The sequence below is a fragment of the Callorhinus ursinus genome, unplaced genomic scaffold (genome assembly GCF_003265705.2).
Source record: "Callorhinus ursinus isolate GAN/ISIS: 27379988/994484 unplaced genomic scaffold, GSC_fseal_2.0 scaffold56, whole genome shotgun sequence".
Lineage (NCBI taxonomy): Eukaryota > Metazoa > Chordata > Mammalia > Carnivora > Otariidae > Callorhinus > Callorhinus ursinus.
Window position 1 is genome coordinate 5,571,288 of NW_027397118.1, and position 24,978 is coordinate 5,596,265.

General features: G+C 41.2%; 1 protein-coding gene across 2 annotated transcripts in view; it reads right to left on the bottom strand.

Moving 5' to 3' along the window:
• Positions 1-18,292: 18,292 nt before the first annotated feature.
• The window catches only part of HEATR3 (HEAT repeat containing 3), a 39,469-nt gene continuing 32,783 nt past the window's right edge, over positions 18,293-24,978 (bottom strand). For both annotated transcript variants that reach the window (XM_025852414.2, XM_073884334.1), the window contains exons 14-15: positions 21,971-22,147; positions 18,293-19,106 (exon numbers count right to left, since the gene is read on the bottom strand). In XM_025852414.2, coding sequence (XP_025708199.1) covers positions 18,984-19,106; positions 21,971-22,147 — 300 coding nt within the window. In that variant the 3' untranslated portion in view covers positions 18,293-18,983. The remainder of the gene's footprint in view (positions 19,107-21,970; positions 22,148-24,978) is intronic.

The following is a 24,978-nucleotide window of genomic DNA, read 5'->3' on the forward strand; positions in this document are numbered from 1 at the left end:
TAATATTCAGCCTTAAAAAGGAAGGAAACTGGGGCGCCTGGGGGGCTCAGTCGTTAAAAGTCAGCCTTTGGCTCAGGTCATGATCCCAGGGTCCTGGGATCGAGCCCCGTATTGGGCTCCCTGCTCAGCGGGGAGCCTGCTTCTCCCTCTCCTTCTACCTGCTACTCTGCCTTCTTGTGCTCGCTCTCTCTGTCAAAAAAAGAAAAAATCTTAAAAAATTAAATTAAATTAAAAAAAAAGAAGGAAACTCTGGGGTGCCTGGGTGGCTCAGTTGTTTAAACACCCCACTCTTGATTTTGGCTCAGATCGTGATCTCGGGATCGTAAGATCAAGGCCCGCACCTGGCTGGGCACTCGGTGGGGAGTCCACTTCGGATTCTCTCCCTCTCCCTCTGCCCCTCCCACTGGGCTCTATCGCTCTGTCTCTCTAAAATAAATAAATAAGTCCTTTTTTAAAAAGGGAAGGAAACTCTGATACATGCTGACATGAATGAACCTTGAAGACAGGATGTTAAATGAAATAAGCCAGTAGCAAAACAATTATTATATGATTGTATGATTCCACTTATACGAGGTACCTGGAGTAGTTAAATTCATAGAGACAGAGAGCAGAATGGTAGCTGCCAGGGGCAGGGGGAGGTGGGGAGGAGGCAGTTAATGTTTAATGGGGCCAGAGTTTCAGTTGGGGAAAGTGAAAAAAGTCCTTGAGATGGATGATGGGGATGGTTGCACAACGTGAATTTCCTTGATGCCACTGAACCATACACTTTAAAAAGGGTAAAATGGCAAAGTTTATGTTGTGTATATTTTACCACAGAGAAAGGAACATACACATGCACACAAAAGTAAAAAAAAAGCTAGTACTGAAAAAAACTAGTGAGCCACCACTAAGGGCAGTGAGGGTATAACAGTGAACGAAACATAGAAAACATAGTTCTTGCCTTTATAGAGCTTACTATCCAGCAGGGGAGACAGGGACAAATAAAAATTCAATATGCAAGGGCTCCTGGTGGGCTCAATCGGTTGAGCGACTAACTTGTGATTTTGGCTCGGGTCATGATCTCGGGGTCATGAGATCGAGCCCCACGTTGGGCTCTGTGCTCAGCGCGGAGTCTACTTCGCCCTCTCCCTCTCCCTCTGCTCCTCCCCACCGCTTGTGCTCTCTCTTGCCCTCTCAAATAAATAAAATGTATTAAAAAAATCAATATGCACACACACACACACAACACACACACACTTAGATCCACATATATATGTATCTTTATAAAATCATAGTTTCTTTTTAAACTATAGATGTGCATTTTTTTCTGCAACTTTCTTTTCACTCCACCACCTTAGATCTCTCTCAGTGTTGTGACCGAGTGACTACTCGCCTCCCTCTTTTAATTCTATACAGAATTGCACACGAAACTACACTGTAGTGACTTAGCCATGCCGCTGTGAGAGGGGCATTTAGGTAGTTTGCAATCTTTTGCTGATATAAACACTGCTCTGAGGAAGATCTGCAGAAAAGCTCATGTCATTCTACCTCTTAAAAGCAGGTCTTCTAACAACAACTTATGTTTACGTTTTAAATTAACCCCCCAGGCCTATCCAAGCAATCATCAAGGTGAGCCCCCCTTGACAGATGCACAAAGGGAGGCACAATTTGAATAAACGAGTTCTTACATTTTTTTAATGCCTGTTGTCTCTCCCAAACGAACACACTGTTTTTCAAACCAGGGTATATTGCTCTGATTTTCCAGTATCTCATTTCATCTCGTTCCTGTTAAGTAAAAACTTAGCAATTGCCTTATCAGCTGCACTTTCACACGTAGTTCAGCAAGAATTTCCATCTACACATTCATAGATTAGATCTTGAAACTTAGCCTTGAAGTTAGTTGTTTGGACCTCAGGACCCAAACCCTGGCATCTTTGGGTTTTGAGTTTTAGGGTGAAAGATCTCCCTCTTGAACTGGCTCCCCGTGTAACTGGCAGCAACATGACAAATGTGGGGAGTGCCATCATATTTTTCCACTAGAATTTTTTAACATGTTGCCTTCCCACTTCAAACAACTATATTGTTCTGATCCTGAGTAGACCGAAATGTCATTTAATGTAGCATCAAATTATTTTCTCCTAAACAGAGATGTCAACTGACTTCAGCAATTTTTGATATCTGAAGGAAATTGGTCTGATAAATGGAAATGACAATTCTCTTCTATCCTAAGGCGAGAAATCTAAGATAATCGCCTTGCACATTAACTAACATCATTCCACCAGTATGGCTAACGCACAAAGACATTACACACCCAGAATAGAAATTTATGAACTTCCAAATCTTACACATACATGCACAATCTCCCTCTCCCTAAAACACAACTTTAATATGTCTTGTGTTGCTTTGGGTTCTCCTGGAAGCAGACACTGAGCCAGGCGTCAAGGGCAAGCAGTTTATGTGGCAGGTGATCCCAGGAGACACCAGTGGGACGAGGGGAAATCAGATCAGGAAGGGAGGGCAGCAACAAAGACCTGTTTTCCAACAGGGTCCCAGCGTGAGTAACTAAGACTTAATCCTGGAGAACTCTGGGACTTCAGAGTCTCCCCATGGAGGGGGTTAGAGTGCTGGGTATTTATACACCTCTTCCTGCCAGTCACTGATGGAGGGATTTTGGCAGGGTGGGGTTCGGGGGCATTTCATCCATTCCTTATACTTCTGAGCTGTCATGCTGGGGCCAAAATCCTCAAGCAAGGAAATTTGGGGACTGGCAGCTGGAAGTCCCGCCAATGTGGTAAGGATGAGAGGAGATGTGCACAAGGCAGCATTGCCACATCTTTCTTCCTGAAACTTCTAAGTAAAATTAATGGCATCTTTTCTTCTTTTTCCTCCAGAATTTATTCAGCTGTCCATGTCATTACACATATCACAGACACTCACAGGTCTTCCATTGTCTACAGGGTCTCTGCAAGCCCCCCACCCAACACACACACACACACACACACCCCACAGACACAGAGGAACAGTGACTCCCTCACCTCCCATCTCCCTCAGGAAAGAGCATGGTGAGCACTACAGAACATGCAGCTTCCAGACGTCCGGGTTCTTTCTAAAGCCCTCTTTAAAAATCGGGAACACAGGAGGTTCCTTAGGTTTCTGGTTGTCATTTTTCTTTCCAAATGTTAACAGAAGAAATTTGGGCCAATTTATGGAATTAAAAATACAATGTTCTAAATGTATATGTCAAATGGTGTTAAGTACTAAAGAAGAAAAATACAGCAGAGAAAGGGGGTATATATATATATTTTTTCTTTTTACCCTTTAGTGATGCAAACTCTAGGATCTTGTGCACACACAAGTACTCAAATATTCAGCATTGCCTGTAGCAGCAAAAGACTAGAAACAATCTAGACATCCGTCTACGTAAGAAACATTCATGTGTCTCACAAATATTAACTCACTTAACCCTCAAGAACAAACCTGTTCAGTAGCATGGTCATTATTCATTATTCCCTTTTTCAGATATGAAAACCGAGGCAAGAAATTCAGTCATTTGTCCAAGTTTATACAGGGAGGAGGGGGTAGGGTCAGGATTCGAACCCACACTATCTGGCTCCAGAGTCTAATCTCTTGAGCTGGATGCATGGCTGCCTCACTCTCTAAGGGAAAACTAATTAAATTATGGTTCCAACACTTCAGTGGAATTCTATGGAGCTGCTGAAAAGAATGGGGGCAGTTCTGTACGTGTTGATATGGAAAGACCCCTAAGATATTAACGAACAACATCAAGGTCTTGGAACAGTATAAAGAAGTTATCATTTGCATCCCAAATGGGAGAACACGGATATGTGCTTTGTTATGCAAAGAGCATTTCTGAAAGGACACATGCAAAACCAGTAAGGGTACTTTTCGGAGAGAAAATGGAAAACACAAAAACTTTTCACGGACTTTGTCTGGCAGTCTTTTGTTTACCATACACATGTACTACCTATTTTATAAGTTAAATATAACTTTAAAAAAATTGGAAGGAATTATAACTTCTTTTAAGATTTTATTTATTTAGGGGCGCCTGGGCGGCTCAGTTGGTTAAGCATCTGCCTTCGGCTCAGGTCATGATCCCGGGGTCCTGGGATCGAGCCCCGCATCGGGGGCTCCCTGCTCAGCGGGGAGTCTGCTTCTCCCTCTCCCTCTGCCTGCCTCTCTGCCTACCTGTGCTATCTGTCAAATAAATAAATAAAATCTTTAAAAAAAAGATTTTATTTATTTATTTGAGAGAGAGATGGCGAAAGAGAGCATGAGCAGGGGCAGGGGAGGGGGAGTGCATGAGCAGGGGGAGTTTTATATAGTAAAACTAACTTTTTACTATATAAAAGTTAAATATAACTTTAAAAAATTGGAAGGAATTATAACTTCTTTTAAGATTTATTTATTTGAGAGAGAAAGAGATCACGAAAGAGAGCCTGAGCAGGAGCAGGGGAGGGGGAGATCGAGACCTGGGACTCGATCCCAGGACCCTGAGATCATGACCTGAGCTGAAGACAGACACTTAACTGACTGAGCCACCCAGGCGCCCCATAACTTCTTTTAATAGAGCAATGGAAAATGTCATGTGTTGAATTTTCCAGAACTTACTTTACCTTGTAATTCAAGGTAAAAGACCAAAAGTGAAAAGTTCCATATCTTTCATTGGCTTTAAATTGAGGGGAGGGGGGTAATTTATCAGGCTATTTTATCAAACTGTGAAATGCATTAAATTCATGTGTAAATGTTAGTGAAAATAATTGCATAGTATGGTCGATTTCATTAGAGTGTATAATGTTTTAAAGACTGTGACAGGGGCGCCTGGGTGGCTCAATCAGTTAAGTATCTGCCTTTGGCACAGGTCATGATCCCAGGGTCCTGGAATTGAGCCCCACATCAGGCTCCTTGCTCTGCGGGGAGTCTACTTCTCCCTCTGCCCCTCCCCCCACTTGTGTTCTCTATCTCTAAAATAAAATCTTAAAAAAAAAAGACTGTGATGATTTTAAACATTTTCTGACTCTGTACACTAATCTTTGAAATAAAAAAGGGAAAAAAGGCAGGCAACTATTTCAAACAGCTTTGTGAAGTCATTTTGGCTCCATGTCCTGTACCCGTTCCACTGTCCGCAATTTAAAATCTGATGGCCCTAAAAAGGATCCACTATTCCTATTAATAGCATTTATTTTATTTTTTTTAAAGATTTTATCCATTTATTTGACAGAGCGAGAGAGCACAAGCAGGGGAAACAGTAGAGGGAGAGGGAGAAGCAGGCTCCCCGCCAAGTAGGGAGCCTGATGCGGGGCTCGATCCCAGGACCCTGAGATCATGACCTGAACCAAAGGCAGACACCCAACCATCTGAGGCACCCAGGTGCCCCAATAGCATTTATTTTAAAAGATCTTCATTTCAGGATGCCTGGGTGGCTCAGTCAGTTAAGTGTCCGCCTTCAGCTCAGGTCATGATCCCAGGGTCCTAGGATCAAGTCCCACATCGGGCTCCCTGCTCAGCGGGAAGCCTGCTTCTCCCTCTGTCTGCCACTCCCCCTGCTTCTGCTCTGTATCTCTCTCTCTGACAAATAAATAAAATCTTAAAAAAAACCAAAATCTTCATTTCTTCCTGTTTTACTTGAATAACTTTGTCTTTTATGTTAAATAAACTCAAGAAATTGGTCCCTACAAATGCCAGTAGCAAAGTATGTTTCCTGAATTCATACTAAATGGAAGTAATTAAAGAAGCTCCCTTATTTAAAAAGAATTTGTTCTTTTCATGGACAGGCATACATCACTGAAAATGTTAAAATTTTAGGGCAGCTGTGTTCTCAAAATTAGGATTCCTATGTAAGATTAGGGAGGATAAAAATATATTTAAGCAAATATTGGAAACCACTTGCTTATAATTTCTCACTCTGCATAGAAAAAGGATAACTCAAGTTAATTCTGTTCATTAAAATAAGAAAATGCTCAATTAAGTGGGCCAAAATAGTTTCAATTAAAGATATAAATTTCTCTAATTGGGACAAAATTTGAGAATCTCCTACTATATAAAGACATAACATTTTTTTGGTTAGTAAAACTAACTTTTTACTAACTTCTAGTTAGTAAAACTAAGATGAACTTGTTTATTTATTTATTTAGATTTTAAAGATTTTATTTAGGGGCACCTGGGTGCCTCAGTAAGTGTCTGCCTTCCGCTCAGGTCATTTTCTCGGAGTCCTGGGATCGAGCCCCCCATCGGGCTCCCTGCTCAGTGGGGACCTGCTTCTCTCTCTCCTGCTGCTCCTCCCCCACTTGTGTTCTCTCTCTCAAATAAATAAAATCTTCTTAAAAAAAAAGATTTTTTATTTGTTTTAGAGAGAGAGAATGGGAGAGAAAGTATGAGCGGGGGGAGGGGCAGAGGCAGAGGGAGAAGCAGACTCCTGATTTCCCTGAGATCATGACCTGAGCTGAAGGCAGATGCTTAACTGACTGAGCCACCCAGGTGCCCTGAACGGTGAAATGTTTTTTAAACTACAGTGAACTTTTAACTGGAAAGGGGGACAAGATAAAAAGCGCAAGACCCAAGACCTGGAAACTCTCAATGCTTCCTACCAACAGAAGTAGTAAGTGGGCCTTAAGGCATAGGAGGAAAAAAAACCAACATCTTTAAAAAAGGAAATTAAAATTTCCTAGGGAAATGCTTCCTCAACTCAACCTACAGGTATGTTCCACCTAACTTGGGCCTGAGTTTCCCATCTCAAGAAACAGACCATTATTTGATTAGTTCCGGAAGCTGGAAACCAGGTGCCCTCCTGGGATTTTCTTTTGCTCTATTCTCCACATCCAATGCATCACCCATTCATTCATCTATTCGCTGAGAGTAAATGAGCAATTGTGACTCCATCCCTCAGCTGCTCTTTGTCTCTTTTTGCCCTTGACAAGTCCCCCCAAAGACTCTCTCCCCAGCAGCTTCCCTTCCCTGCCTCACATATTCCCCATCCACGGCCCTAAACCGGTAGACCTTCATCTCTCTTCTTAGCGGACCTTAACCCGTATGCCACACGATTGGCCCCGTCCACCTTCTGAAAGCACTCCCTGACCATTCACTTTTCTGATTTTCTCCGACGTCCCAGGGTCACTCCTCCTGTGTTTCCCTTCCGGTTCATCACCAACCAGGCCACCAAATACTAGATTTCTCCAAGGCTTGGTCTCAGTCGTGCTTCTGTTCTCTAGACCAGTAGTTCTCAAAGTGTGTTCCACAGATCCTTTGAGGGTCTCACAAGGTCAAAACTACTTTTGCAACAATACTAATGTGTGATTTGCCTTTTTCACCATGTTGACACATTGGCCTGTGGGCACAAAAGCAATGGCTCATAAAACTGCTGGTGGTTCCTATGAATCAAGGCACTGACAGCAAACTATACCAACAGTCATTGTGTTCTTCCCTATCATGCACTTACAGAAAAAAGAGCTGCACTGAAGGGGCATCTGGGTGGCTCAGTCGTTGGGCGTCTACCTTTGGCTCAGGCCATGATCTCAGGGTCCTGGGGTCGAGCCCCGCATAGGGCTCCCTGCTCCGCAGGAAGCCTGCTTCTCCCTCTCCTACTCCCCCTGCCTGTGTTCCTTCTCTCACTGTGTCTGTCAAATAAATAAATTAAAAAAAAAAAAAAGAGAGAGAGAGCTGCACTGAAGAAGGTGTTTGATGGGGACATCTGGGTGGCTCAGTCAGTTAAGCATCTGCCTTCAGCTCCGGTCATGATCCCTGGGTCCTGGGATCGAGCCCCGCATCAGGCTCCCTGCTCAGCTGGAAGCCTGCTTTTCCCTCTCCCTGCCCCCCATTCATGCTCTCTCTCTCAAATAAATAAATCTTTAAAAAAAAAAAAGGAATGTGTTTGACGTTGTATGTTAAGTATACTGAAAATTTTTTAAAATGCACTTGATGAATTAGTAAAAATATTAAATTTTATTATTCACTCTTGAACATACCTTTCCATATAGGTATGTTATTCTAGCACGTTTAATAAAAAGACCATTATTTCTTTATAATTTGGCACCTTAGTGGAAAAGCAACTTACCATATAATTATGGGTCTATTTCTGGACTTTTAATTTTGTTCTTCTGATCTCTGTGTCTTGCCTCAATCACTATAGTTTTACAGTAAGTCTTAAAATCAGGTAGTATAAGTTCTCCAAATTTGTTTTTTTTAGAAAGCTGTTTTGGTGGGGCACCTGGGTGGCTCAGTCATTAAGCGTCTGCCTTTGGCTCAGGTCACGATCCCAGGGTCCTGAGATCAAGCCTCGCATCAGGCTCTCTGCTCCGCGGGAAGCCTGCTTCTCCGCCTCCCACTCCCCCTGTTTGTGTTCCCTCTCTCACTGTGTCTCTCTGTCAAATAAATAAATAAAATCTTAAAAAAAAAAAAAAGAAAGCTGTTTTGGGGACACTGGGTGGCTCAGTCAGTTAAGCATCTGCCTTTGGTTCAGGTTATGATCCCAGAGTCCTGGGATCAAGTCCTGCAAGGAGCCCGCTTCTCCCTTTGCCTGCCACTCCCTCTGCTTGTGCTTTCTTTCTCCCTCTCTTTCTGACAAATAACTACAATCTTAAAAATAAATAAAATTAAAAATAAATTAATTAATTAAAAAAAATTTTAAAAAGCTGTTTTGGATATTCTAAATCCTTTGCATTTCCACATAAGTTTTAGACTCAACTTGTCAATGTCTACAGAAAAGTTTGCTGAGATTTTGATTGGGATTGCCTTGAATCTATAGATCAATGTGGGGAGAAATGTCATCTTCCAATCCATGCACATGGTATATTTCTCCATTCATGTAGGTTTTAATTTCTCTCAACAATGTTTTGTAGTTTTCAATGTACATGTACTATATATCTTTTCAAGATTTATTTTAGAAAGTAGGGGGGGCAGAGAGAGAGAAAGAATCCTGAAGCAGACTCCCTGCTGAGCATGGAGCCCAAGACCAGGTTGGGGCGGGTGGAGGGGGGGCTGATCCCAGGACTCTTGAGATCATGACCTGAGCCAAAATCAAGAAATCAAGAACCCCAGCTGCTTAACCAACTAAGCCGCCCAGGCACCCCTATACTGCATATCTTCTATAAATTTATTCCTACATACATTTTTGGATGCTAACATAAATACGATGCTTATCTGAACTTCTTTTTGGATTCTTCATTGCTTATAGAAATACAACTGACTTTGGTATATTGATCCTGAATCCTGTGATCTTGCTAAATTTACTAATTCTTTTTTTTTTTTAAGATTTTATTCATTTATTTGAAAGAGAGAGCACAAGCAGGCAGAGTAGCAGGAGAGGGAGAAACGAGCTCCTCGCTGAGCAGAGAGCCCGACATGGAGCTCGATCCCAGGATCCTGGGATCATGACCCGAGCCGAAGGCAGACGCTCAACCTACTGAGCGTCCCAGGCGCCCCTAAATTTACTAATTCTGGTAGCCTTTTTGTATGTTTGGGGTTTTTTTTAAAGATTTTATTTATTTATTTGACAGAGAGAGAGGACAGCGAGAGAGGGAACGCAAGCAGGGGGAGTGAGAGAGGCAGAAGCAGGCTTCCTGCCGAGGAGGGAGCCCAATGAGGGGCTCGATCCCAGGACCCTGAGATCATGACCTGAGCCGAAGGCAGACGCTTAACGACTGAGCCACCCAGGCGCCCCTTTTTGTATGCTTTTAAGGACTTTCTACATACGTGTCAACTGCAAATAAAGGCAGTCTCATTTCTTCCTTTCTGGTACATATGTCTTTTACTTATTTTTATTTTTTATTACATTGGTTAGGATTTCCAATATGATACTGGATAAAAGTATTCAGAGTGGAAATCCTTGCCATGCTTCTGATCTTAGGCAAAAATAATTCAGTCTTTCACCGTTAAGTACGATGTTGGCTGTAGGTTTTTTGTAGGTGTTCTTCAAAAGGTTGAAAAAAATCTCCTTCTATTCCTAGTCTGCTAAGAGCATTAGCCTTTTTGTCGCATGCTTTTTCTGCATCTATTAAGAGGGTCATACGATTTCCAGGTCCATTCTGTACAAGTAGCAGAAAATGTGAATCAACTGGTTTAAACCATAATGACTTTTTTTATCTCATAAAAAATCCAATGAAGGGGGTGGTTCCCTCCTGTCCGTGGCTGAAAGATGGCTCCAGTAGCACTGCTTTTGCATTCAATCTGTTGCAATATGTTATGATTGAAGTATAGGAGGGAAGTCTAGATTCACACAGATATGATCAATATAAGCCAATCACGGTAATTCCATCCCCCTTATCATAGTGGTAGAAGTAAGGTATTTGACCCAATTCTGGCTGCTGATAAAGTGCTGATACAGCAGACTGACTGCATGCTGACCAATCCTGGCTCCTCTTTTGGGGTACAGACTAAGGCGACATTTCTCAGCCTCTTCTGCTGTTAGAGTGAGGTGGGGAACTAGTGTTGGCCAATGGAATGTGGGCAGAAATAAGAGTTGCCACTTCGGAGCTTGGCCCTAAAATTTCAAGTGAGATCCTTGGGTCACTCTTCTACTCACCCATAAGGCTAAAAGGACTGGACTCCAATATCATGGAAGCATGTAAAAGAAGGATCCTAGATCCTCGAGGGAGCCACCCAACTTGCATGGAACTGTGGTGTGAGTGGGAAATAAATTTTTATTGTGTTAAGCCACTTGGTCATTCAGATTGTTTCAACATATAACATAAAGTACTATGACTGATACAGAGAGATCTGCTGTGAGGGCTTCTGGGACAGGTATTCAGCTCCTAAAGAGACAGAAGAGGAGGGCGCCTGGGTGGCTCGGTTGGTTAAGCGTCTGCCTTCAGCTCAGGTGATGATCCCAGGGTCCTGGGCTCCCTGCTCAGCAGGGAGTCTGCTTCTCCCTCTCCCTCTGCCACTCCCCCTACCACTCGTGCTCTCCCTCTCTCAAGCAAATAATAAATCTCTTTAAAAAAAGACACACACACACACACACAATGAGGAGAAAGTCCCCTTTCTGGCTCTGGACCCTAATGTCTCTAGACGTCTTCCAACCACAAAAGGGAGCTAGAGCCCGTGTGCTGAAGAAGGCAAAGCAAAAATGTGGGAAGAGATTGGATATTTGATGATGCTAATGAGCTGCTGAATCAACCAGCCCTCTCACCGGATTTTATGTGAACTAGTAAGTTCATTACAATCTAAGACGTGGATCTTAGAAATGTGGATCCACATTTTCTGTTGTTTGCACTCAAAAACATCTTCTCTGATACTTAAATCAAAAACTCATTGGTTATCCCCCAGCTTGCTCCTCTTCTGGCGTTTCCTATTTTGGTAAATGGTTAACACCATCCAACAAGTTATGTAAGCCAGAAACCTGACTCAACCCTGATGCTTCCCTCCATCTTACTATTTTCCCCCTTGTGTCTAATCCATTACCACCTGCTGTTGTATCTTTCTACTTCATCAATACCACACTGATCAGAACCAACACCATCGATCTCCCAAACCAGCCCAGTAACCTCCTGGGTGGTCCACCTGCTTCTCCTCTGGCTCACCTCTGATCTTTTCTTCACACCGCAGCCAGAGCAGAGGTTTCCAAAATTTTAGTCTGATCATATCATCCCTCCTCTCTATTCCTCTCTCTTAAAAAATATTTGAGGGACTTCATTTTCCCATTGCTTGTAGGATAAAGATGTAACATCTTAAAAACCCTGGCAGTCAGACCCCCACCTGCCTCACTGGTCACACCTTACGATGAACACCTACCACACGAGAGCTTCTACTGACCCCTCATCCTTGTCTCACTCTCGCTGGCCCCAGGATCTTTTTATATGCTGTTCCCTCCCTCTGGAAACGATTCTCCCTGCTTCGTCCCCCAGTTAACTGCTTCTATCACTTCTCCAGGAGGTCTTTCCTGGTCTCCAGTGTGGCCTCATAGCTTCACGTACTCTCTTTGTAGCACTTGTCACTTGTAATTTTACATAGATTCTGTCTCCTACTAGCCCCTAAGCTCTCTAAGACAAGGACTGTATTTGCTTACCTTGGTGTCCTCAATAGCTAGCAGAATGCCCAGCACACAGGAGCTTCAATAAATCTGATCAAGAATGAAGTGCTATATATGAAGAAAGGGTAAATATATGGTACAAGATGCTCTAAGTGTCTAGAACACTGACCCCTGATCTTGTCTAAATGGTTAGAGAAAGTTTCCCTGTGGGAATTACTGATTGAATTTTTTTTTAAAGATTTTATTTTTAAGTAATCTCTACAACTAACATGGGGTTCCAACCCACAACTCCAAGATCAAGAGTCTCATGCTCTACTGACTGAGCCAGCCACATACCCCTGAACTGAGTTTTGAAGGACGAATCGGAGTTAACCAGATGGAATAGGAAAAGAAGCCCAGCAATGGGTATGCATATGTATGTGATGCAAAGGAGCAGGGCACTGCTCAAGCCACTGAATAAAGGGCAGAATGGCAGACGCTTACTGAGTGAGGCAGAGAACAGAGCAGGAGACCAGAGGGCCAAGCAGAACCAGATGACATAAGGAGTTGTGGGTTGGATAACCATATCATTTAATGTCAAAACTGGAGCACTTGCTTTTTCAGCCTTTTACATATTAGTTTCCTACGTTTTCATTTTCGTATCATTTCAAACAATGAGAAGTTGCAAGAATAGTTCAGAGAAGTCCCATGTACCCTTTCCCAATTTACTACTTGTTTACCTTTTGCCCTATTTGCTTTATTATTCTTTCTTTCTATGTTTATATATAATTTTTTTTTCCCTGAATCATTGGAGAGAAAGTCAGAGACTTCCTGTCCCTTTACAAGGATATTCTCGTCTATAAATAGTGATCGAATCAGGGAACTGAACATTGATACATTGCTGTTATCTAGTCCACTTTGCAAATTCAACTTGGTCAGTTGTGTGTTTTGTTCATTATAATTCATTATAGCTGTTTCTATCCTGGCCCCACACCCAATCCCGGATCTCACACTATCCCATCAATTCATTTTGATATTCATCCAGGGTCGTCTTGGCGGTCAGAGTCCTGTCGATAATTTTGCTGGGCTAACAAGCACAAATCTGGACTCTATCAGCCAAACCTGGCCCAGGGGTCATGCTACTTGCAGGATATGGTGAGGATTTTAAACTTTATAGCTTGTGGGTAATGGGAACCATTGAAGTGATCGAGCATAAAAGCAAGGAAGACTTGAGTAAGTTCATGTTTCAAAAAGACTACTTTCACTCCATTGTGAAGAAAAAATAACATGGGGGCAATATTTGTGTAATAAATAAATGTTGAGTGAATAAACACATTAAGAAACAACTGCATCTAGAATTGCTCAGAATACTTTCTGACTCAAAGCTTGAAGAGTAACCAATGCAATACAAAATTGCAATTCTCAGCCTGATATCCAAGCATAAGTCAAAAAAATCCATAAATCTGAACTCCAATGCAGGTATGCACATGTGGTGGTTTCAAAATATCTACCAGGGCGCCTGGTTGGCTCAGTTGGTAGAGCATGCAACTTTTTTTTTCTCTTTAAATATTTTATTTGAGAGAGAGAGAGAGAAGTAGTGGGGTGAGGGGCAGAGGGAGAAGCAGGCTCCTCACTGAGCAGGGAGTCTGACACAGGGTTCGATCCTGGGACTCTGGGATCATGACCCAAGCTAAAGGCAGATGCTTAACTGACTGAACCACCCAGGCACCTGGAGCATGCAACTTTTGATCTCGGAATTCTAAGTTCAAGCCCCACATTGGGTGTAGAGACTACTTAAAAATCTAAAAAAAAAAAAAAATTATATATATATATATGTATGTATGTATATATGTCTACCGATTATTTGATATCCCACCCTTCAAGAAGTGGAACTTAATTTTCCTCCATCTGAGTGTGCACTGGACTGTGACTTACAACAAATAAAATGTGGCAGAGGTGATGGTGCGTCACGTCTGAAACTAGCTTTCTCCTCTCTCGGATACTGACTCTGGGGGCAGCCAGGTGCTATGTCATGATGACACTCACAGTGAGGAACAGAGGCCTCCTGCCAACAGCCATGTAAGCGAGCCACCTTGGAAGAAATCTTCCAGCCCCGGTCGAGACTTCAGTGGACTGCAACCATGGCCAACATCTTTACTGCAACCCTTGTAAGACCCTGAGGAAGAGCCACCCAGTTAAGCTGCTCCTCAATTCCTGACCCAAAGAAACTGAGAGAAAATAAATTTTGGTATTTTAAACTACCAATTTTGGGGTAATTTGTTACACAAAAGAGAACAAATGCGATGCATTTAGCTGAGGAGTCTATGATTCTCAGTAAAATTAATGACCTGAAAAGGGTAAGAATTCCTACTGTAAAACAAGTACTGGATTTTTAAAAATCTTTGGTGCTCATCCTATAGCTTCTATGGGTCTATATTTTATACAAGTTTGGGATTAGGTTCAACAAATGAGAAGATTCTATTTTCCAAACTACTGGAAGACTCAAAAGAATGTTTAAAAATGCTGTAGGGGCGCCTGGGTGGCTCAGCCACTTAAGCGTCTGACTTGGTTTCGGGCTCAGGTCATCTCAGGGTTGTGAGATGGAGCCCCACATCAGGCTCCGTGCTCAGTGGGGAGTCTGCTGGAGACTCTCTCTCCCCCTTTCCCTTTGCCCTTCCCCCCACTCAAGCACTTTCTCTTACTCTCTCTAAAATAAATAAATCTTTAAAAAAAAGAATAGAACCAACTGAGAAAAGGAAACTTTACCCCAACCTATCAAACTAAGATCGAACAGAATATCCAGTAGAAATGAAGTACTTTTTCATTTTATAAGAAGAAACATCTACCATTAGACCTAACCATGATTCTGACATAACAATATATCCATAAATTACTGTTAAAGAAAAAAAATCCAAGTTATAGAACATGATGCTCCCATTATAGAAACAGTGTATTCATATATGCATAGATGGGTAAGTCCAGAAAAACTTCTAGAAAGATACAGTACTAATCAGGGATTTTTCGGCTATAACCAGCAAGAACTCATCATGGCTATCAAAAAATAAAGTTTATTATAAAATTCTAGGGAAGGTCACAAAACTGAGGAGAGAGGAGGAGGATCAGTTTCTGCAAGTGGACAGGAAATGGTAGCCACAGGGCACCAGGGACCCAGGGCAGCCACAGGAATGGTCTAAGAAGAAGCTGCCCCAAAAAAGAAGACACCATTTGGCCACAGGCCTCTCGATGCCACCACAAATATGCAAACTAACCCTTGACATGTCTTTGGTTCCACAACATTCTAAGTCCTTTGGCAGAATCATCCAAAAAAACAAGAATTTCTTTAGTAACAGACACTTTCGGTATCACGGTCTACTTAGAAGACTTATTTCGAAGCAGTAAGAGATGATGACAGACATTCTTTTGGAGGGAACAGATTGTATGGATTAGCTAGGTACGAGAAATCCGTATTTTATAAAAATAAAATGGCAGAGAAAGGGAGTCTTCTGCCAAAAGTGGATGTTTAAAATACTACAGAGGGCGCCTGGGTGGCTCAGATGGTTAAGCGTCTGCCTTCGGCTCAGGTCATGATCCCAGGGTCCTGGGATCAAGTCCCGCATCGGGCTCCCTGCTCCTTGGGAGCCTGCTTCTCCCTCTGCCTCTCTCTCTCTCTCTCTCTTTCATGAATAAATAAATAAAATCTTTAAAAAATAAAACAAATAAAATACTATAGAGCAATTTTACTATTGTTACTGAAAGAAAGAATTTCTGTATATTGTGAAGTGAGTTCTAAAACTGCTCATGTGCTACATATTGGGTAAATACAATCAGATACCAGTCCAAGCAATTTCAAAAAGGCAGGAAGCAAGCCCACAACAGAACTGGGGGAACAGGACCGCTGAAGAGATAAGGACCCTCCCTTATCTTGACAACTCAAAGGTATTTCTTTGAAAGGCTAAATAAGAGCAAAAGATAAAATGCAAATAAGGAAATGTAATTAAATGACTGATATTTCAAAATCAATTCTATCATAGGGCGCCTGGATGGCTCAGTTGTTAAGCGTCTGCCTTCAGCTCAGGTCATGATCCCAGGGCGAGCCCCTGCATCGGGCTCCCTGCTCCGAGGAAGACTGCTTCTCCCTCTCCCACTCCCCCTGCTTGTGTTCCCTCTCTCGCTGTGTCTCTGTCAAATAAATAAATAAAATCTTAAAAAAAAAAGTCAATTCTATCTTAAAATGAGTTTCCATCTTAAAGCCCCCTCCCCCAAAAAAGTTTAAAAAATGAGAAGTAAAGCAGTGATTTTTATTTCCTTGGGCAAATATGCCATAGTAGGTTGAATCCTTAAAAATATCTCCTAAAACAAAGGATCTCACATGAGTTCATACTTCAACACTTAAAATAGAGCAGAGAGCCCAATGCGGGGCTCGATCCCAGGACCCTGGGATCAGGACCTGAGCTGAAGGCAGATGCTTAACCGACTGAGCCACCCAGGTGCCCCCAAATAAGTACATTTTAAAGTAGATTTTTTCCCCTACATTCTTACAGGAAAAAAAGTTTCTATTATACGTGCCATGAGTAATATTTGCATGATCTACTGAGCTATTATGTAAAGAGTCATAAAGTATATTTAATCTTTTCCTATCTTTCCCTGTTGTTCGAATAGCAAAATTAAATGTAGCAATATAAGCTAAACTATCAATGCCTCAAAAGTCTAAAATTTCTGGATTTCTGGATGGCACATTTTCTTCTTCTTCTTCTTTTTTTTTTTTTTTTTTAAGGGAGGTCGGCAGGGGGAGGGGCAGAGGTAGAGGGAGAAAGAGAATCTTAAGCAGGCTCCATCCCAGTGCAGATCACGATCATGATGCAGAGCCTGAGATCACGACCTGAGTTGAAGTCAAGAGTTGGATGTTTAACCAACTGAGCCACCCAGGTGCCCCTGGATGGTGCATTTTCTATGTAAGAATTCACCTTCTACTATTCTATAGGACGATTCTGAATTCAACAACTGCTTTAGAGGTTGCTTAATAAAACAGAAACTCACTAATATTTATTCATTCAACAAATATTTATCAAGAGTGTACTAGCCCTGTGCTAAAACTGGAAATTTTATTCTTCTTGAAAACAATTCTATTCTCTAAAAATCTGAAGCAGGGAGAACTCTGAAACTTTTCTTCATTGGAAGAATCCTTCTCTCAAAACCACGAGATACCACTTCACACCTAGCAAGAAACACTATTATCAAAAAGACAAGAGATAACAAGTGTTGGCGAGGATGTGGAGAAAAGAAAACCCTTCAGCACTGTTGGTGGGAATGTAAGTTGGTGCAGCCACTGATGAAAACAGTACAGACATTCCTCAAAAATTAAAAATAGAACTACCATATGACCCAGCAATTCTGCTTCTGCGTATATATCCAAAGGAAACTAAAACACTACCTCAAAAATATACCTGCACCCCTCATGTTCATCACAGCATTTATGATAGCCAAGACACAGAAACCACCTAAGTGCCCACCAATGGATGAATAAAGAATAGTGTCTGTATACACACACACACACACACACGTACACACATGCACACACATACAATGGAACACTATTTAGCAACAAAGAGACAGAAGGAAATCCTGCTATTTGTGACAATATGTACAGACCTTGAGGACATTATGCTAAGTGAAATAAGTTAGAGAAAATCAAATTGTGTATGATCTCACATATACAGGGAATCAACCAACAAAAAAAAAAAAAAAAAAAAACCAAGCTCATAGACACAAAGAACATACTAGTGGTTGCCTGAGGTGCATGTGGGGGGTGGGTGGGGGGAGATGGCAATATGGGGGAAAGGAGACAAAAGACACAAACTTTCAGTTATAAGAAGTAAGGGATGTAATATACAGCATGGTGAAGACAGCAATACTGTATTGTATATTTGAAAGTTACTTAAGAGAGTAAATCTTGAAAGTTATCACAAGAAAAAAATATTTAACTGTGTGAGGTGATGGATGTTAACTAGACGAGAAAGGCCCGGGTATTGGGCCTTTTAACAGGACAACTGGGATCAACTGTGGGAAGATTTGAAAATCTTCATTGATAACTCTTCTGATCAAGCAAATGCATGGACAATGGAGCTGGTCCAGGCCCCCCCCAACCTCTCAGACAACGAGGTACTGAAACTCCCCCACCCCTCGCTCCAGCTGTCACCCTATTAATGCAAGGACATTGAAAGTAATGCTCAAGATTCCTGCTCTCAGTCTTGTTTTTAATATCTCACATATAGTCAAAGTTATATCCGTTACCAAGTGAAAAACCCAGAACAGGGCTATCTGGTATTTTTAAAAAGACTTTGTAAGACACAAAGCTTGCAATTAAAAAGTTATTTATTAAAAAATATCTCCTTCTAATTCTGATTCCATATCAAATTAAACACAGAGTGATGTTACAAAGCAGTAAGTGATCAGCTCTGTTTGTATAGAGGCTGACAATGACCTCATGAATTCCTTAGTATATTCTACTAAATAGTGGAATACAAATTCAACTCATTCACTTTTGCACAAAAGGAAAACATAATTGGTATACTTCATACCAAAAAGCTTTTATAAAGCTTGTCTTCATATTTCATAGAGATTTAGCTAATATAAAATGATGCTTGCTAGCTTTGGCAGCACGTATAAAATGATACTTGCTTAAAAGAGCATCCAAGCAATGCTTTGGATGTTCCTTTCCTGCAAAATTCCAGGAAAACATGATTATTTGGAAGGTTCTTTGCTGCTCACGAAGAACCACCTGAGATTCCTTTCTGTTTCTACTCTTCATGTTTCCAGTGATTAAAACATGCTGGAAACATAATTTAGAGAATACTAGAAATGCCACAGAGATCCCAAGGCTTAAAAGAGTTTCTGACAGGTTTTGAAGTTTTTAAAACTTCAAATGAATGTACAGGATACGGGGATTTAAAAAATGACTTTTAGAAACACATACACTCCAAGGAAATACTTTAGTACTCTTTAGCATTGAACACTTGGGGCGAGAACTGGTCTCTCTTTCAATGGTTCAAGTAGTCAGTCTTTTCTCAACAGTTTCTTGATAAGCGACAAACCTTCTCAAATTCATCTTCACATTGTCGAGAACACACAGCTGATCTGGACTGTATTTACCTCTCCCTTCTTTTCGTATCTGCCAAAAAATCATACGTGATTTGGTATACATTACGAATTCCTTTAGATAAGAAAGCATTTGATTTGGGGTGTATTCTTTTCAGAACAAAGAGCTGCCAGAATTTGGTTAAAGATTTTCGCTTTCCAAGGTAAAAATACAGTGTGTGAGCCCTAAAGATAAATTAAGATTATGCACCTTTTAAAAATGATCGTTCCAAGAACGGCTGAATTGTAGACTTTAAAACAGTTAAGTTTTATGCTATGTGAACTAGACTTCACCTCTAGTCTAGAGCAGCGGTTCTCAGATTTTAGCAACAGTATCATCTAGAAAGCTTGTTAATAAACAAGGCCCACCCACCATTTCTGATTTTCAGTAGGTCTGGAGTTGGACCTGGGCATTTGCATTTGTAACAAGTTACCAGGTGATTCTGATGCTGCTGATCACAGGGCATTCCTGAGAGCCAGTGCCCTGGAGAAGTTCCTCAACAAAATGCATTGTATCATATTGAAATGCAACTTGGGGCTAAATATATACCCGACAGTCTTTAATGCAATTGTGGTTTCATTCACAGAAGAACATATGAAAAACTACAAGCTGCCCTTCTGGCTAACAAAGAAATTTCATTAGGGCTTTATACCTTTGAGAAAAGAAAAACACTTAATGAAACATCATTACCATAGCAATGCATAGTAAGTAGGAAAATCAATCAGAACAGCCCTCCCAGTGGTTAGGGGTTGTTTTGCTGGTTCATAGTTTACATAACTCCTCTCCGAGCATTTGCTTCTGCAGGCTGAATTCTCAACTATATCTGCTTTCCCTGCAGCTGCAGAGAAATAGGGGATATTTTCTCCTTACCGTGCAGACTCCTTTTTCAGATGTTTCAAGGGCCTGCCTGCACCCTTTAAGAACACTATGGATACCCACCACGTACTGGTATGGAAATATCTTTAGGAGATAATGTTAAGAGAAAACACACAAAGTACAGAATTGTGAATATATTAGGCTACCTTTTGGATAACAAAGGGGGGAAATACTAATGCACATCTGTCTTTACATGGGAGAAACGTCACTCAATTTGGTTACCGAGGAGGCAGAAAATAAAGGGAATAAAACCTCTCACTTCTTAAAGAACAGACAAATATGGGTGAACAGAGAGTCAAAAGGCACAAACTTCCAGTTATAAGCTAAGTAGGTCATGGGAATGTAATGTTCATCATGGTGACTCTGATTGTATATTTGGAAATTACTATCAGAGTAGAGCTTAGAAGTTCTCATCAAAAGAAAAAAAAAATTTCCAACTCTGTGTGGTAATGGATTTAACTAAACTTACTGTAGTAATTATTTCCCAATACGTACATGTATCAAATCACTATGAACCACTAAAACTATACAATGTAATATGTCAACTGTATCTGAATTAAAAAAAAAAAAAGCAAAAAAAAAAACCTACAGGCTTGAACAAAGCATAATTAAGGGTAAACTGTTCAATTGTTTACCCTAGACTTAAGTTACCTATTGGTGAATCTTAACTCAATAAAAGTTAGCCACTATGATTACATTTTTTAAATATAAGATGCCCAAACATGAAAACGTTAAAAACAAACCAATACTGATGTCCTTAAACCAACACTGACTTTAGATGGAACTACGTCATGGAATGTTTATGGTGTGTGTTGCTAGTTTTCTAAAGAAAATGATTTATTCCTTAAAAAAAACTTCAGAAAATTTAAGTTACTAGAGATACAATCATATTCTCCTAAAAAATTATCACAGAGTTCTCTCCTTGAGAAATCAATTCTGCATTAGAAGCTTGTTAGATAAAAGAAATACATATTGGGGGCGCCTGAGTGGCTCAGTCAGCTAAGCTTCCAACTCTTGGTTTCAGCTCAGGTCATGATCTCAGGGTTTTGAGATCGAGCCCCGTGTCTGGCTCTGCACTCAGCAGAGTCAGCTTGTCCCTCTCCCTCTCTGTTCCTCCCCAGGCTCTCTCTCTCTCTAAAATAAAAACAAAAACAAAAGATATACATATTGGAAAACAACAGAAGTAAGCTAAGTTTTCATCCAAACCTCTATTTTCTTGGCAAAGATTTAAAAACAAATGTTTAATTTGAAATCTAAAAGCAAAAAAATACAAACATTTTTATTTCCCAAAATGACATAATTTAGAAATGGAAATTTTGTTTGTTGGTTTGTTTTTTAAGTAAACTCTATGCCCAACATGGGGTTTAAACTCATGACCCCGAGATCAAGAGTCATATTCTCCACCGACTGAGCCAGCTGGGAGCCCCTAGAAATGGAGATTTAGATAATTGGAGAATGGTAAACTTAAACTTATAGACATAGGATTCAAGGCTGTTTTTAAAATTCCTGGTGCCTTCCCCTGGCCACCAAGTTACTGAAAATTACTTTTTGACTCAAAGTTAGCTTTGATGATTCTGGTGAAACAAAAAAATAAATAAAAGGGTAAATGAAGGGAGCTACATTCTCCGACAGAGACCAGCCTGGAGTTTGCCCTTTTTTCAGAGCACCAAAGGGAAATATTCGTAACATTGAAATCAAGCTGTAATGTATTAGCTGTAATGACATAAAATAAATTCACAACATATATGAAAGTGCTTTGTAGGCCACAGACTGCGGAGCTTCTCCACAAGCACTGTGAGCATTACTGAACTCTTCTAGAAAGGGGACCGTGCCCACACCATTCTGGCCCAAGTCACAGTGATTCAACAGGAAGGCCTGAGCTCTGACTCAGCCAACAAGCATTCTTCAGTTCCGGGGATGAAGCACTCTATGAATCACAGAGATTGCATGGAGGAAACTACAGGCCCCCCTTCTTGGAGGATGGTGAGACCTAAGCATTTACACACAAAACAGCTACATACCTTCATTTTGAAGACTGGCTGGAATTCCTTCAGAGCAGATAATAATTTAATCTGAACTGAGGCCCTTTCAGCTTCTTTACCATCTGCGAAAACATCGAAGAGAGCATCCAAGGCTTCTCCTGCTACCACGAGAGAGGGATCTTTGGTGGCAACTTCAAGCAGAAAGCACCCAATGGTCTGTAGACAAGGCACACTGTTATTGTCCAATATTCTAACATCAGTTTCCAAAATAAGTACTAACTTTAAATGTGGCAACAATTCACACATGGTATTTTAAAATTTAGAAATGCCAGAGACAAATTAAAACTTTGAAAGAACTAAAGATTAAAGACTTCACATATATTTATAAATACACCATGTATAATATCAACAAGATAAATTAAGTATATTAGAGTTTATATTCCTAAATAAAATCAATTAAAATTCATAAATGATATGTGAAAGATTGGTTTTGGAAATTAAAATTTCTCCTCTATCTCCTTCAAAAAGGCTTTCCCCGTGGTGTCAAAATACAGATATATATCTGCAACAAAAAAATGTGCTTTTAAAATTATATGAAAAAATAAAATTATATGAAAAACACTCCAGGACAATTAAAAAAACAAAGAACACTTAATTTCTTTCTGATTCCCTGTGATGATCTTTAACACCCATCCATCCTTTGATGATTAGCTAGCTCATGAACAGGCCATTCCCAATCTGTCAGGAACTGTTCAAGGGTGAACTTACTTTGTTTTGGCTGTCCTGCTTCACCCTTTATTTATTAAGGGTGATGTGCACATCTGGTATTATCAGTGGGAGAGTGGAAATGCTAAGAACAGTGAGTCCAAACTCCAGCTGTGACATAAATAACAGGCTGACTCTTAGAAAGTCCATTACCCACTCTGGACCTCTATTTTCTTATCTGAATTTAAGTACTCTAGATAACCTCTAGGATAGTATTTAGAGTTAATAACTTATAATAAAATACGAAGCACATACTGTCACCTATGAAGTAGTCTTATTAAAAAAATTAACCTGAATCTGAATCTGATCCAGCCTTTAGATCTAACTTCCAGTTTGCAGAAAATACAGAGGATAAAGGATAAACAAGCTTAACACCACAAGGAAGCAATCAGACAAATCCAGAAGGTTGGATACTGTGAGACAACCACCCCCAGGAGTTGAGGAAAAAGTGGTAGCAGAGGTGCCCGGCTGGCTCAATCAGTAGAGCATGCAACTCCTGGTCTCAGAGTCATGAGTTCAAGCCCCATGTTGGGCATAGAGGTAGGGGGGGGGGGGGGGGGGGGGGGGAGGGAGAAAAAAAAAACAGGTGGTGGGAGGTAGTGCTAGGGAGAGAAGTTTCTAGATTGAGAGAAGCTTAGAAGATCCAAAACCAAACCTAACATGTAGACTTGACTTAGATGCTCATTTAAACAAACTATTTGTAAATAGATGTTTTTGGAACAACTGGAAATACTTGAGGATGGATCATGCAGAAGACATATTAAACAATGAGGGGGCACCTGGGTGGCTCAGTCGGTTAAGCGTCTGCCTTTGGCTCAGGTCTTGATCCCAGGGTCCTGGGATGGGGGCCTGTGTCAGGCTCCCCGCTCAGTGGGGAGTCTGCTTCTCTCTCTCCCTTTGCTCCTCCCCACCCAGTCCTCCCCTCCCCCCAACCCTCAGCTAGTGCTCTCTAATAAGTAAATAAAACCTTCAAAAAAAAAAAAAAAACAGGGGCGCCTGGGTGGCTCAGTCATTAAGTGTCTGCCTTCGGCTCAGGTCATGATCCCAGGGTCCTGGGATCGAGCCCCGCATCGGGCTCCCTGCTTGGCAGAAGCCTGCTTCTCCCTCTCCTACTCCCCCTGCTTGTGACCCCTCTCTCGCTGTGTCTCTCTCTGTCAAATAAATAAAATCTTTAAAAAAAAAACAAAAAAACATGGGGTGCCTAACTGGCTCAGTCAGTTGAGCATCTGCCTTCGGCTCAGGTCACGATCCCAGGGTCCTGGGATTGAGTCCTGCATTGGGCTCCCTCCTCAGTGGGGAGTCTGCTTCTCCCTCTGCCTGCTGTTCCCCCTGCTTAAGTGCTCGTGTTCTCTCTCGCTCTCTCACAAATAAATCTTTAAAAAAAAATTAAAAATTAAAATTAAAAAAGACATATTTAACAATGATGATTGATTGTATAAAGGTGATAATGATGGTTATGTAAGAAACTGTCCTTGGTTTTTTTTTAAAGATTTATTTGAGAAACAGAGTGGGGGGTGAGGGGCAGAAGGAGAGCGAGAAGTAGACTCCCCACCAAGCAGGGAGCCTGACAAGGGGCTCAATCGCAGGACCCTGAGACCATGACCTGAGCAGAAATCAAGAATCCGACACTTAACCGACTGAGCCACCTAGGCACCCCAAAGCTGTCCCTATTTTTAAGACATGCATACTGAATCAACAGGGCAAAATACCATGATGTCTTTAATACTGAGCTTTAACTTTAACATACTTTAACATATCCAGCAAAGAAACTGTATGAAGTGCATATGATAGAATATTAACGACTGTTAAATATGCTTAATATACAAAATTCATTGTACTTTCTACTTTGCTTGGAAATGTGACTAAATAAAAACATTTTAGGGGCAGGGCACCTGGGTGGCTCAGTCCTTAAGTGTCTGCCTTCGGCTCAGGTCATGATCCCAGGGTCCTGGGATCGAGCCCCACATCGGGCTCTCCCCGCAGCGGGAGGCCTGCTTCTGCCTCTCCCACTCCTGCTTGTGTTCCCTCTCTCGCTGTCTGTCAAATAAATAAAATCTTAAAAAAAAAAACAAAAGAACATTTTAGGGGCACCTGGGTGGCTCAGATGGTTAAGTGTCTGCCTTCAGCTCAGGTCATGATCCCAGGGTCCTGGGATTGAGCTCCACGTTGGGCTCCCAGCTCAGTGGGGAGTCTGCTTCACCCTCTTCCTCTGCCTCTCCCCCTGCTTGTGCTCTCTTTCTGTCTCTCTCTCAAATGAATACATAAAATCTTTACAAAAAACA